Here is a 15556-nt window from a genome sequence, read left to right as displayed (position 1 = left end):
AACAAGATAGGGTAATCCTTTAAGGTATTAAATTAAAAAAAAAACAAGTTTTTTTTAACTGAAAGTAAGGAGCGATATTAAAACTTAAAACGAACAGAAATTACTTCGTATATGAAAGGGGCTACTTCCTCATCAACGCCCCACTCTTTGCGCTAAAGTTTGACTCTTTCTCTGAACTCTACTTTTTAAAACAGAAAAAAACTTTTTTTTCGGATTTTCTGGTTGGATTCAATTAGTTTTGCGAGTCAGCTTTTTCTGTCTTATGCAAGCTATGATGGTATAAGTTAAAGCTAGGTTAGGATAGATTATGATAGTTTAGGTCAAGTTAGATTAGGTTAGGTTAAATTTGGTTCTAGATATTACAAATGGGTTGAAAACCTAACTTAGGATAACCTCACCTACTCTAATCTAACCTGTTATCATCAAACCCTGCATTAAATTGAAAAGTTGACTGGCAACGCTGACTAAATCCAAGGAGGAAAAAAAAGTAATTTAAACTTTCACTAATTGTCGCGAATTGTCGCAATTGGAATGTCGCAAATTGGTTAAAACATCAACCAATTTGCGGGCATTCACGGTAACATATACACAAACATATATACATACATATATATATATATATATATATATATATATATATATATATATATATATATATATATATATATATATATATATATATATATATATATATATATATTCACATACTTTTCAAATAATATAATTTTAATTCAATATATCACTCCTGTAATTTTTGTGTTATTTATGAAAGCAAGGGGTTTATCACTTTAACATATTTAAACTGCTTTTTATGCTCAGTTAATCGAGCACCTTTTCGTTTTGCTAATAAACATCTTAGGATGATCTTTTTTATCGGAGCCTCCTAGAAAAAAACACCTTGTTTTTCTATTTTCGCACAACCTTTATCCTTAACGCATTCTCATTACCAATTTTAGTTTATTTCCAAGAAATTTCATTTGATAATCCCCTCTCAGTCTTAACTAACATTGAAAATGAGGCTTTGAGAGACAGTGGGAATCTATTTTATTCCGACACCGGAGTACTGAAAAACTTTTCTTACCCTAGTAAACGAATTTGAAAGATCAAAGCCCCCTCCCACCAAAAAGAGGGATCAATAGATTTCATCAGAGATTCTTCTCAGTGAAAGAGAAGACCTTTTTTGACAAATTTCTTTCATTCCCAAATTCCAGAGAGAAATGAAGAATCGGTAATAGAAAAATTCTTTACAAGGTTTATATAAATTGATGAAAAGAGCATTGGTGATATTCTTCGCAAGAACTCGGTGAAAAATATGGAAAGAATCTTAGTTTTTTTTCTAGAAAGAAACTGTAAAAGCCGCAAGGCAACCTTTTAGAAATGAGTCTCAGAAACCGTGAAGCTATTGCTCCTAAAAGTTAAAAACTAACTTTACTTTTTTTTAAAAAGTTAAAAACTAACTTTAAGGAGTAAAGTTACTCCTGTAACTCGGGTCGCTCCTGTAAGGAGCGACCCGGCTCAATAGTAAACGAAACTCTAAAAAACGGAATTTTGATGCTAAAAGATACATCAAAAGACTCGAATTTGCATGCTGATTCTAAATATATAAGTTTCATTAAATTTAGTCTTTGTCATCAACAGTTACGAGCCTGAGAAAATTTGACTTATTTTGGAAAATAGGGGGAAACATCCCCTAAAAGTCATAGAATCTTAACGAAAATCACACCATCTCATTCGGCGTATCAGAGAACCCTATAGCGAAAATTTCAAGCTCCTATCTACAAAAATCTGGAATTCCGTATTTTTTGCCAGAACACAAATCACGGGTGCGTGTTTATTTGTTTTTTTTTTTCCCCAGGGGTCATCGTATCGACCAAGTGGTCCTAGAATGTCGCAAGAGGGCTCATTCTAACGGAAATGAAAAGTTCTAGTGCCCTCTTTAAGTGACCAAAAAAATTGGAGGGCACCTAGGCCCCCTCCTACGCTCACTTTTTCCCAAAGTCAACGGATCAAAATTTTGAGATAGCCATTTTGTTCTGCATAGTCGAAAACCATAATAACTATGTCTTTGGGAATGATTTACTCCCCCACAATCCCTGGGGGAGGGGCTGCAAGTTACAAACTTTGACCAGTGTTTACATATAGTAATGGTTATTGGGAAGTGTACAGACGTTTTCAGGGGTATTTTTTTCTGGTTTTGGGGGTGGGGTTGAGGGGATGGGGCTATGTGGGGAATCTTTCCTTTGAGGAATATGTCATGGGAGAAGAAAATTCAACGAAAAGGGCGCAAGATTTTCTAGCATTACTATAAAAAAAAACAATGAAAAAATAAACATGAAAACGTTTATTCAATTGAAAGTAAGGGGTAGCATTGAAACTTAAAACGAAAAGAGATTATTACGCATATGAGGGGTTCTAAAAATACTTTAGCATAAAGAGCGAGGTATTTAGGAGGAGATAAATACCTCGCTCTTTATGCTAAAGTATTTTTAGTAATTTCAACTATTTATTCTACGGCCTTTTGATTCAGGGGTTATTCTTAAAGAATTGGGACAAAACTTACGATTTAGTGTAAAGAGCGAGGTATTAACGAGGGTAGAAACCCCTGTCGTATACATAATAAAAATATAAGAATATAAAAGTTTGTTACGTAAGTTAATTCTTAAGTTACGCATATTTTTTACTAATAAAAACGTTCGTTAAAAATTAAAAGTTCTAGTTGCCTTTTTAAGTAACCGAAAAATTGAAGGGCAACTAGGTCTCCTTCCCCACCCCTTATTTCTCAAAATCGTCTGATCAAAACTAAGAGAAAGCCATTTAGCCAAAAAAAAGAGTTAATATACAAATTTCATTTAATAATTTATGTGCGGAGAGCCAAACATGTATTAATTCAAAAACGTTCAGAAATTAAATAAAAAAACTAGTTTTTTTAACTGAAAGTAAGGAGTGACATTAAAACTTAAAACGGACAGAAATTACTCCGTATCTGAAATGGGTCGTCCCCTCCGCAATCCCTCGCTCTTTACGCCTAAGTTTGACTCTTTGTCACAATTCTACTTTTTAAAACAATTAAAAGCTTTAGCGTAAAGAGCGAGGGATTGCGGAGGGGACAACCCATTTCAGATACGGAGTAATTTCTGTTCGTTTTAAGTTTTAATGTCGCTCCTTACTTTCAGTTAAAAAAACTAGTTTTTTTTATAGTTAATTTTGTTAAAGAGCTGGATTTTTACTTCTTCCTTTTCAACATAACTTCATTATCTCCTTTTTGGGGGCCAAAATTATCAAGTTTTGCTTACTTTTGCCTAAAATATTATAATTCTTAGATTTTCTATCCATTTTTCCCAAATAAATGAATAAAAAACACCAAAAAATAAACAGAATAAAAAAATAAATAAAAGTAGTAGATACAAAATTAATACATCCGAACAGATCATAGGCAGCACAATAGCGCTGCCTAAGTAAAGAGCGATGTAGGAACAATTTATTATTACTAATACTACTACAACTACTAACTCGCTTCAGCACTAAGCCGCCTGAGGCCAACACAGCTACGCACGCTCCTCCAACCTAATCTATTTAAAGCCTTCCTCTTTACACCCACCCAGGAAGTTCCCATTTCCTTTAAATCTTTATTTAAGACATCCTCCCAACCCAGACAGGGACGACCTGCTTTCCGTGTAGCCCCAGACGGTTGGCCAAAAAGGACAATCTTCGGTAATCTGTTATCCTTCATCCGTAGAACGTGACCGCCTGAGGCCAACACAGCTACGCACGCTCCTCCTCCAACCTAATCTATTTAAAGCCTCCCTCTTTACACCCTCCCAGGAAGTTCCCATTTCGTTTAAATCTTTATTTATGACATCCTCCCAACCCAGACAAGGACGACCTGCTTTCCATGTAGCCCCAGACGGTTGGCCAAAAAGGACAATCTTCGGTAATCTGTCATCCTTCATCCGTAGAACGTGGCCTAGCCATCTCAACCTTTCTTTCATTATAGGCTAGCCCCAGAAAGCGGGAATGAACCACATTTTTCGTACAACCTACAGTTTGAAATACGGTCAGTCAGCCGGGTACCCAGAACAATCCGTAGGCAATTTCTCTGGAAAACATCTAATAAATTTTCATCCGATTTTTGGAGCGCCCATATATGTTTTTTTTTGCGTTTTTTGGTTTTAGACCATGGCACTTCGCATCGAAGGAGGTGTCGTAGAAACTCCGAAAAGCGCTCATTCGCTTGAAAAATTGAAAGGGATACAGCCCATTTTTTTTAGCCAAAGGTGATGGTAGCGCAACTAACACCCCTCCCTCAACCACCATTTCCCCAAATACTTGCAATCAAAATTTTGAGATAGCCATTTTGTTTAACGTAGTTGAAAGGTCTGAAAATTTTTCTTTTGAGGATGACAACTCCCCACAGCCTTCAGAGCAAGGTTTGCAAGTTGTATCCTGGGGGCCTATAAGGTATATATTGAAAGAGTAATCATATAAACTTCGGAAGGGGTGGATGGGGGCTGATTGGTAACCAGAAGTTCTAATGCCCTTTTTAAGATCCAGAGTGACCGGAAGGTGGATCCCCAACTTACCTCGTTTTTTCCCGAAATGAAACTTATAGAAATCTTGAGATGACAATTTTTTTGTCGCAGAAACTTCGAAAAGGTGTCCTTCGATTCAAAATTCAAGGGACTAATGTCCCTTTTAATAGTCTGAAGTGATTGCAGGGGAACTAACTTCCCTAAAACGCCCATAATTTCTTCAAACAAATCCAATGAAAATTTTGAGATAGCCATTTTGTTTAGCATAGTTGAAAGTTCCGGAAATTATGTCTTTTAGGATGATAACCTCTGCCCTCGGGGCAAGGGTTGTAAGTTATGCCTTGGGGCATATAAGGTTTCCATAGAAAGATTGGTCGTATAAACTTTAAGTGGTTCACTGAATAGGTAATTAGAAGTTCTAGTACACTTTTTAAGATTCAAAGTGATTGGAGGGAGGAAACCCCTCACATCTCGTATTTTCCTAAAAGTTCATCTGATAGAAATTTTGAGATGGCCATTTGCTGTCGTAGAAACTTCAAAAAAGACTCTTTCGATTGGAAATTGAAAGAGACTTCTTTAATCGTCAAAAGTGATTGGAGGGCAACAAGCCCCCTCCCCGGCCCAGAAATTCCCAAAACACATCTAATCATTATTTTGAGATAGCCATTTTGTTCAGCGTAGTTGAAAGGTCTGGAAATAATTACTTTGAGTATGATACCCCCATAGCCCTCAGCGCAAGGTTTATAAGTTATATCTCGAGGGCATTAAAGGATTTTATGGAAAGGGTAACCGTATAAACTCAGGATGGGGCTCATTTGATTGGAAATAAGGTGTTCTAGTTCCTTTTCTAAAAGTCAAAGGGATCGGGGCGACTTTCCCTTACATTTTATTTTCCACAAATACATCCGATAAAAACTTTGAGATAGCCATTTGTTCAAAAATAGTCCAAAGATGACATAAAAAGGCCTTTAGAATGGACAGAATCCCCAAGAGTCGGGGGTAAGGGCTGTAAGTTATGCACCAGTGGCATATAAGGTTTTATGAAAGCGATAGTCGTGTGAACTTTAAAAGAGGCTCATTTGATTTGAAATGTATTGCTCTAGTTTCCTTTTAAAAGTCAAACATAACGGAGAGTAACTGAAAATTGAAAACAAAATATGTTCGAAATGTTTTCGCTTTTTTTACTTTCATAAATAAAAATTATCAAAACTTTAAAGAATAAATAGCAGTATGTGTCAATTAAACTGACAATCCACGGTCATTTGTTTGTTTGTTGTTTTGTTTTTTTTCAGTAAAACGCAAATTGAGTTCTGTTCTTGAGAAAGCATGGGGGATATCAGCTCTATGGATGTTAATTTTTGCTTGTTCAGAGTTTGGCTCGGCTATTTATTGTAATCTATTTTCTTTTTGAGTTTTATTAAATTATTGATAGTGATTTGTGTTAGTTTTGCTTGGAAGATTATTTGACTATTTTTGCTCATTCTTGGCTTAAGGGAGCTCTTCACTTTTCTTTGAAAAACTTGTCTTGTGGAAAAAGTTTTTTAAATTAACAAAAAAAGGAGCGAACGTTTTGTGCACCACTATTTGTGCGCAACTTCAAACCTGTTGGACAGAACGTCAGAAAATGACCTGAAAAAAGTGAAGCTTGGAATTCATTAACTAATTTTAACCAAACTAAGATTTTAAAGTGCTTTCTCAGCCACATTTAATGCAAGTGGGTTGATGATAGAAAGTAAGATTTAGCTCATCTAGATTTTTTTTCATTTTTTGCAGTTTTATAAAATAAATAAATTACCTAAAGAGTATTTAGCTAAAAATAGTTTAGCCAAATGGTAAAAACAGTAGAAATGATACAAAAAAGAAACCGTAATCCATAAATTATATGTGTGTGGTTATCGAGAATTATAGGCTAGATTTATTTGTTGTCTTAAATTACCCAGAGCATCGAAATAAAAACAGTTTTTCCCTTGACCTATCCAATGCCTATCGTACCTGAAAACCACGATGTTCTAAGAATACCTTTTGACCATCTAGAAATTATGAAATCCTTGTGGCACTACCACATTTTGTCAGTGTTGCCACGTTGAGTTATGAAAACAAACTAGCACGACTAATTAGTTAAAGTTAACGATGCTTTTCATCCACAAAACTTAAAAAATTCGCGATTTTTTTAATCCCAAAGATAGTTACGCCTCAAAAGGAATTAAACTTCTTCTTAAGCTGTTTTTGCATTTTTAGCTTTTTTCTGATTTTCACCCACGTTTCTTTTTAGTTTGGTACTCGCTACTATCAAAAACTTTATAACTTCAACTTCATTCGAAGTCGATTGAGTTTCATTCGAACTCAACGAACTAGATTGAGTTTTCACTGTCCTCAGTACTTGGAGTCTTTGTGACTTTCCCTCTGGCTTCTCAAATACAAGGAAAAACAATATTTCTTTTTCCCCTTTTCAAAATAATTCATGCAAGTCCTTAGTGTTGGGGTCTTACTAATGAACTATGAATAAAATTTTGAAGTGTTTTGTTTTGTACTATGTAATAAGTGAAAGAGAGAAAGTGGAAAACGGTATCTTCTTTTCATCATCACCACCATCCAGTTTTACATGTTACCACCACTTAGGGCAAAGAAAGTAAATATAAGGTCAAAAGATATATAACAACCGTCTACATTTTAAGAAAAACACATTTCGAATTCATTTGTACCCTATTTATTTTTATTTCATTTATATTTTTTTATTTACCCTATTTGTGTTTATTTTTTAATAAGTACTTTTTCAATTGTCCAATTTTTTGTAAATTCTTGTGTTATTGGAATTCAGTTTTTTTTTTACAGCTGGTATAAATACAATGGTTCTGATCTTAATTTATCAAGGACAGTGGAAATAAAATCTGAGTTTGAATGAGTTTAGTGAAACCTTATACAACCATGTATTAAAAAATATACCCAGGTCTTAAAAAATAGGAAATATTGCTAATCAATCTTTCTGGAAAGAACCTCAATATGGATTTATGCTGTTTTGCTAGTAGTATTTCAAAAAGTAAATGAGGGAAAAATCGGAAAAAAACCTAAGATAGATGGCGCCTTAAGAAAGTGTAGCTTTCCTTTGGGACTTATTTGTCTCTGGGAATCAACCTTTTTGTTCATGTTTAATTATTCACAGACGAAAAGCTTTGTCAAATTTAATTCATTAGTTGTGCGTATTTGTTTTCGCAGTTCAACACGACAACACTGACGAAAATGTGATACTGCCCTAAAACCTTATAATTTTTAAACAGTCGAAAGAAAAATCTTAGAAAATTGTGCTTTTCTAGTTTGAATAGACCTAAGATAGGTCCTGGGAGTAAAACGATGGTCCCTGGGGCTCTTAGTCGCTGATATTTATTTTATCTTTTGAAAGTTTTGCTGCTCTGAAATTTTTCGTTGAATTTGAACTGCTGTTGAGTTCTACTGTTGCTGTCATAAGGTAAAAATATGCACTCGCATTGCATAATCAAAGCCGTTCCTAAGGGGAGCAACCGGAGCAGTTACCCCAGGTACCGTTTCCTGGAGGTACTGTGGCTTGGGAATCCAATTTTTACTTCTACTCGACTTTTTTTGCTTATATTTGAGTGAGGAGGGGGGGCGCAATAATTAATTTTTTTTCCTGGGCACCACCAACCCATGGACCACCAACCCTCTGCGTATAATATAGCACCTTCTGGTGGCTGCTTTGAGATATTGAGATTTTGTAAGATATTTGAGGGCTGTCTATAAGCGCAACTTATATGCTCTTGATCATAAGTGGTATCCAAAATGGTGTATTTGCTTTTGTTTATGACCATGCGGATGTTTGGATCAGATCCGATTTTGGGTCTTATCTTCATTTCATGTATATATTGCTGGTTTTTTGGACAATGACATTCTAAAGTGGCCCGAGCATTTCAAAAATAAGTGGAGAAACTGAGCATTTTAAACCCTTCCTAAATATCCGTCCAAAAAATTATGAACATTTTTTTTTTACTAGTCTCGTCATGAAAATATGTCCTTGCTATTTTAAATCCGACTGTGTTGTACATCAGTATATTACACCATAGCTATAGAACTAAAAACATTTTTTTAAGTTCTATACATTTAATAACAATATTATCCTGAAATGCAGGACACAGCGGCGTAAAAACTTCTGTATAAATGACTGCTGACCTAAGAACAAGAAAAATCACGATTTAGAATATTTGAGTTCTGAATTTCAGGTCGATATCGATATCGATAGTAAACATTCAGATCAGTTCCAGTGGACACGGAACTTCAGTGTTTTTGGATCAACTTCAGTCTAGTGAATACAAATAATTTTTTATTAAGTAGAGAATATTTTAACGCCCTTTATGATTTTTAATTAGCTCTTTTATTTTTTGCAAATATTTACTTACAGTAGCTTACGATTTTCATCTTCGACTGGACTGAATATTTGACTCCTTGTGTAAATATTTGTTTATGTGAGTTTCTTGTCTGAAAATATTTGTTTTGTTGTTCGAATTAATGGTCAGGCTTTTCGAATAACGTACATGACGGTTTTTTTATTTTGTTTTTCGTTTCTTTTTTACTTTGATGTATTTGTAATCCCTCAAATAATCATAAGTTTCAGTATGACGATGCTACCTTTGGGGGTTCAAATACCAGTGCTGAATAGTTGCACTTTGGAGGGAGGAAATCCTACTAAATATGATTCGAAGGACCTTCCTTGAAAAACAATTGCCGACACATAAATTTTCAACGTGGTTTGAACTAGAAAAAATCACTCATATAGAATCTCCTGCATTTTCAATATAATTCGCCTTTTTCGAATCCTCCTTCAATGCTCGAACTTTCTACCTAGAAAAGACGTGTAAAACGGCCTGTCTTGCAACAAGTCCAAACTAAAGGACTTTAAAACAAATGTTTTTTTTAAAGAAATAATTACCTTGCAATAGACACGCACAAAGAGGGGCATCTTGGAAATCTCAACTTTTATACACTTTTGCAGTGAAATATCTTGTATTTTCCGTTTCATATGACTTTTATTGATAAACTTTTTAACATTATTGCTACGAGCCCTCCTCCTAATGCCAAATTTTTGACCCTTTAAGATAAATATAAATAATTTCTCTTTGTTTTACCTTTTGTTATTTAAATTTTCATCCCATAAAATTTTTTTGGGTTTCGTTTTCTTTTTTCGTTTTATGTTATAAAAATAATGAGTACGGTATCATTTTCATTTCATTTCATTCATTCATATTTATTTATTTAAACGCAAAATCCAAACCGGTGGGGCTAATCTTCGTTCCATGGTCCTTCATCCAGGAAGTGCAATGGGGGTTTTTGGGCTAGTCATGCTTTTTCTTTTTGTTTTCTTGAAAAAAATCATCTTTGTCGTTTTATTGTTAATATTTTTTTTTAAATTTATACTAACAAATGTCCAAATTAAAGGACTTTAAAACAAATGTTTTTTTTAAAGAAATAATTAGCTTGCAATAGACACGCACAAAGAGGGACATCTTGGAAATCTCAACTTTTATACACTTTTGCAGTAAAATATCTTGTATTTTCCGTTTGATATGACTTTTATTTATAAACTTTTTAACATTATTGCTACGAGCCCTCTTCCTAATGCCAAATTTTCGACCCTTTAAGATAAATATAAATAATTTCTCTTTGTTTTACCTTTTGTTATTTAAATTTTCATCCCATAAAATTTTTTCGTCTGTCTGCAACAGATTGGGAAGGTGGGTTGGATAATATTTTTGTTTTCTTTTTGTTCTTTTTTCTTCTTTTTTGGGTTTCGTTTTCTTTTTTCTTTTTATGTTATAAAAATAATGAGTACGGCATCATTTTCATTTCATTTCATTCATTCATATTTATTTGTTTAAACGCAAAATCCATACCGGTGGGGCTAATCTTCGTTCTATGGTCCTTCATCCAGGAAGTGCAATGGGGGTTTTTGGGCTAGTCATGCTTTGTTTTCCCACACTCTTTCTGTGTACGATCCCCAGATTTTTCCAGGTACTAATTTAGAGTTGGGTCAACTATGGATGAGAGTCACACCACTGACACCGTTCACACCAAATAACCAGTGACACCATGACTCGAACCCCTGTCCTCATGGACAAAGGGTATCAAGTCTAGCGCGCTAACCACTTGACTAGGACGGCTTTTTATATTATGCCGGGCAAAAATGGAAAAAAGACATCTTTGTCGTTTTATTGTTAATATTTTTTTTTTAAATTTATACTAACAAATGTCAATAGCTGTTCAGATTTAGCAGTTCCATTCATAATCATCTCTTGTCTAAAATCCATGAAAACGAACCATCTACAAATTTTTTCAATTTTTCTGCTTGATTACTAAACTTGAAAAAACGACCATTTTCACAAAAGAGATTTTTCTTTCTAGTTGCAGAGAAGTCCTTCGCCAGTGGATAATGGTGTAAAATGGCCTGAAAAACCTGAAACAGAAGAAGAAGCGAAACCGTCAAATGAAAAAGGTCAGAATAAAGACAGAAGATCAGCAACCAGTGATAAAAGAAATGAACTACGAACCGAGAGTTATCCCGGTGTTTCACTGGAGGGCTATAAGAAAGAACTGGCACAGTTTTTGAATCAACAGCACGAGGCATACGACGAAGGAGGAGTTCAGGACTTATCCTTGCCTAGGAAACAAGATGAAGAGAAACATATGGCAAGAAAGGAAATAAAAAAAGAGATGTCCAGTAAGTTTAAATTTATTTTTATTTTGTATCAAATGGAAACAGTTTTAGAGACAGGCATCATATTGCTTAATGCAATTAGCTCTCATCAATCTCCCTATTTTTCTCTCTTTCTCTCTCTCTTTGTCTTTCCCTCTCTCTTCTCCTCTCTAGTTGTTAATCTCTCCCTCTCTCCTTCTTTCTCTCTCACTCTCATTGTCTCTCACTCTCCTCTTCTCTTTCTCTATTACTGGCGGAATCTATCTCATTCTATCTCTATAAAAAGAAAGGGAATGGAAAAAATATGTGTATTAAGTCCAAAGATAGTTGTATTTGATATGAATTAAAAATCTAGTTCTCAAGTACTAATCAAGTACTAATTATTAAGTACTAATCATAATAATATATTAAGAACTAGTTCCTTAATGCAGTTAATTCTTATCTCTTTCCCTGTTTCTCTCTTTATTTCTTGTTCTCTCTCTCTCTTGATTTTTTGCTCTCTCTATATGTCTCTCTCTTCTACCCTTCATCTCTTTCTTTTCTCAGAATACCTTTTATATATATTTCTATATATATATTTCTTTTATGTATATTTCTATATATATCCTTATATCCTTATATCCTTATATATATATATATATATATATATATATATATATATATATATATATATATATATATATATATATATATATATATATATATATCCTTATATATATTTCTTTTATATAAAATATAAAAAGACGCTATTACAGCATAAAAATGTTACCTTAAATTACCTTAAATTGCAACTTGGAGCAATTGAAGGATTTCCATCCTGTAGCATTTTGAATTCTTCAAAAATTGCCATGCGGACCGATTCGGAATTGTTTTGAATATTGAGTTGGTTTTATTGACTAGGGTTTATGTTCTGGTCTGGGACTCCAAGGTATCCCATTCCAGCCTCCATTCCTCATTGCTCCACTCCTTGTCAAGTGAGACTTTGAATTCTTTGACGGTCTTACTGGATACAGTATGATCGCTCAGGGAGTTCCACTGGTCTACTACCCGGTTGGTTAGGAAGTGATGGCGTTCCCTCCTCTGAGCGATGACCTTTATGAGCTTCTTAGAATGACCCCTTGTCCGCTGTGATGAATCGATGAAGAAGAGACCACGAATTGGATTGTTGTGAATCAATTTGTAAGTGTTAATCATGTCACCCCTTTTTCTTCGGTAAGTCATACTGCATAAGTTCAGAGTTTGCAGTCTCATTGGATAAGGCAGATGTTGGCACCCGTCTACTATCCTTGTTGCTCTCCTCTGTACTTTCTCTATCATGTCCTTGTCCACTTTGTAGAAGGGAGATGCAATTGACATGCCAGTTTCTAGCCTTGGTCTGACAAGACTTTTGTATAGCTTGGTGATTGTTTGTGGAGATTTAGTCGTGAATGTTCGTTTAATTGTCCCTAAAGCGCGGTTTGCAGTAGCTACAATCTTTTCAGTATGACTTCGAAACTTTAACTGGCAGTCAACTATGACACCCAAGTCTCTTTCCTCTGTAACTGCAACTAGGGGTTCTCTTTGACCAGTTATTTGATTTTGCATAGTGTAAATATGTTTTTGATTTTTATTGCCAAAATGTAAAACTTTACATTTACTTGAATTAAATTCAAGTAGCCATTGTCTAGCCCAGTCATCCAGCTTGTCGAGATCTGTTTGGATTGAGGCAGCCTCCTCCCAAGATGATGCTGCCCCGATGAGCTTAGAATCATCTGCATAGAGTGTGAGAAGGTTTTGGAGTATTTCAGGAGCATCATTGATATATATGTTGAAAAGTGATGGCCAAGCATGTTTAAATTTTAAACTTCTTGTGCTTTTTTGAAACCTCGTTTGCTTCTTTTTTAATTAAATAATTTTCATTACTTAATAATTTAAGTTTTTATTATTCTAAATGAGATAATTCCTTTAGTAATTAAAATTTTGAAGATTTGTTTATAAGTATGAATAATACAAGAATTATTAATGGCAAATTTTATTTACTGATGTATATTAAATAATCATTTTGTATTGCATTTTTTTAATAACGTCTAATTGTATAATTTTGAAATTTTATGATTACAATAAGTGTTAATAATTACTATTATTAATGATTAATAATTTTCAATAATTTTTTAAATAAATCTTTTATTAAGTAAAAGTCCGTACTCATGCTTTCAATCTTTAAAGAGTATATCTAATATTTAAATTTATTTGAAATATACCTTATCAATCATTCAGGTCCCTAGTTTAACTCTAAAGTTGGCAGAATACCCCCCCCCCTCTCATTTCAGAAAGAGAGAGAATATTCATCAGCAAAAAAATGAAATACAAAATAAAAATTTGCCAATAAGCCCTGTGGCTTGTGTTCAGGCACGAGATTTTATTCAAGTTGATTTTCTTGATGTTTTTATAATTTACTCCTTAACAAATATAATTGTTTTATATATTTATTTTATATTTAATTAAATATAACGCTTTATATTTAATATCATGATTTTTAAGTATACAAATTCTATTTAATTTTATATCTGAATATTATATTTAAAAACAAATCATTAAGGCCAATGTAAAAAACTGTTCCCTATATAATGGTTTGAACGAGCCCCCCTACCCCTAAAAATACTCTCACGTTTGTTTCTGAATGAGGCAGTAACCGTATCAACATTATTTAATTTTGTATATTTTTCATGTATTTGTTTATGCTTTTGTTTATTACTTTTTACTTGTTTTGTTGATTTAATACATTGCAGGTACACCCAGTCCCTCGTTCAGTCAGCGGATGTCCGGCATATTGCAGCCCGGACTAAGCCCCTTATCAGAGGATATGCTTGATGCTTCTAGCATTGCTAGCCCTTTACAGCGAATAGCTTCCATAACAAATAGTCTGATGTCCCAACCTCCCCCTCCAGTTATGTCTCAGAGCTCGCAAAGACCGATGAAAGCAGTGCTACCACCTATTACACAACAACAATTTGATGCATATCAAACATTAAACACAGAGGATATTGTTAAAAAGGTGTGTATAGTTCAAAGGATCTTTATGGGTAAAAGGTCTTTGGCCGAACTGGCCCGTCATGACAAAAACAAAGAAGTGGATATTAAGATGACAAAAGGGTCTATGGCCAGTAGATGAAAATGAAGAGAAAAAAAATCAAATAAATATTTCGCCCGTTTATAACAAGGCGTCTTCAGCGTAGAAAAAAACTACAAATTAAAATTAAAAATATAATTTTTAGTTAGTTACTTTTCTGGTTTCATGAAGATATCTGCCAATTGTATGTGTGAGTAATTGTATGTTATATATTTTATCTTAGTCTATTTTAGTCTTGTATACATTATTTAAATTTTAATTTCTAGTTTTTCTTTTTTTTTCTACCCTGAAGACGATTTGTTGTATACGGGCGAAATATTTGTTTGATTTTTGTTCTATTCGTTTTCATTTACTTGCCATAGATCCGTTTGTCATCTTAATATTCATTTCTTTGTTTTTGGTCTTTATAGGGAGGGGAAGCTTCGCTTCGACCTGATTTAACCAGTTCAATTATTTAATTACAATGATTTAATTACTGTTTATTTTAAGGTAGTTGGCAAAAAAAAAATGCTTAACTAGACTTTGCTTGGGCTTTGTTTTTTGAGAGAGAGATTTTTGATGAAAAGTGAAAAATTGGCAACCGTTAAAAATGTAAGAGGAAAACACAAAACAATAAGATATAGGGTAAAATGAGCTTCAACTCCCTCTTCTCTATGACAACTAGTCTGATCTCCCAGCCTTCCTCTCCAGTCATTTCTCAAAGCTCACTAAACCGATGAAGGCAGTGTTGCCGCTTTATACAGAGCAACATTTTGAAGCATATCAAACATTAAATGTGTAGGATATTGTGAAAAATGTTTTTATGGTTTAAGTCTTTGATCTTTATGGGGAGGGGAAGTTTCATTTTGACTCGGTATAACCATTTGATTCAACAAATCGATTGATTTAAATGCTATCATTTTTTAGGTTTTAGGCAAAACATAAAAAAAGTTAACTGGGTTTAAGAATGAGTGTATATTTTTGTGTGTGTGGGGCGAGTAACTTCGTTGAAAAGTAAAAATATTAAACCCTTCAAAACTTAAGGGAAAATTCTGAAACAATGAGATATAGAATGACTTGAGCTTTGAAGCCCCCTTCCTCCATAACAAATAGTCTGACATTCCCACCTCTCAATCAATCAATCAATCAATTTGTTAATAATAACAGAAAAACTATTATAAAGTAAAGCGGTTACTAGGCCCATGAAGCTTTGCTTGTAATGGACCACAGAAAACAAGAATA

General features: G+C 33.8%; 1 protein-coding gene across 3 annotated transcripts in view; it reads left to right on the top strand.

Moving 5' to 3' along the window:
* Positions 1 to 15556, top strand: part of LOC136040124 (homeobox protein cut-like) — a 233528-nt gene that overhangs the window by 173063 nt on the left and 44909 nt on the right. For 2 of the 3 annotated variants that reach the window (XM_065724224.1, XM_065724225.1), the window contains exons 8-9: positions 10935 to 11250; positions 13995 to 14260. In XM_065724224.1, coding sequence (XP_065580296.1) covers positions 10935 to 11250; positions 13995 to 14260 — 582 coding nt within the window. The remainder of the gene's footprint in view (positions 1 to 10934; positions 11251 to 13994; positions 14261 to 15556) is intronic. The other variant, XM_065724226.1, reaches the window with a different exon arrangement.

This window comes from Artemia franciscana, chromosome 20 (assembly GCF_032884065.1).
Source record: "Artemia franciscana chromosome 20, ASM3288406v1, whole genome shotgun sequence".
Taxonomy (NCBI): domain Eukaryota; kingdom Metazoa; phylum Arthropoda; class Branchiopoda; order Anostraca; family Artemiidae; genus Artemia; species Artemia franciscana.
This window is presented reverse-complemented; position numbering and strand designations above follow the sequence as displayed.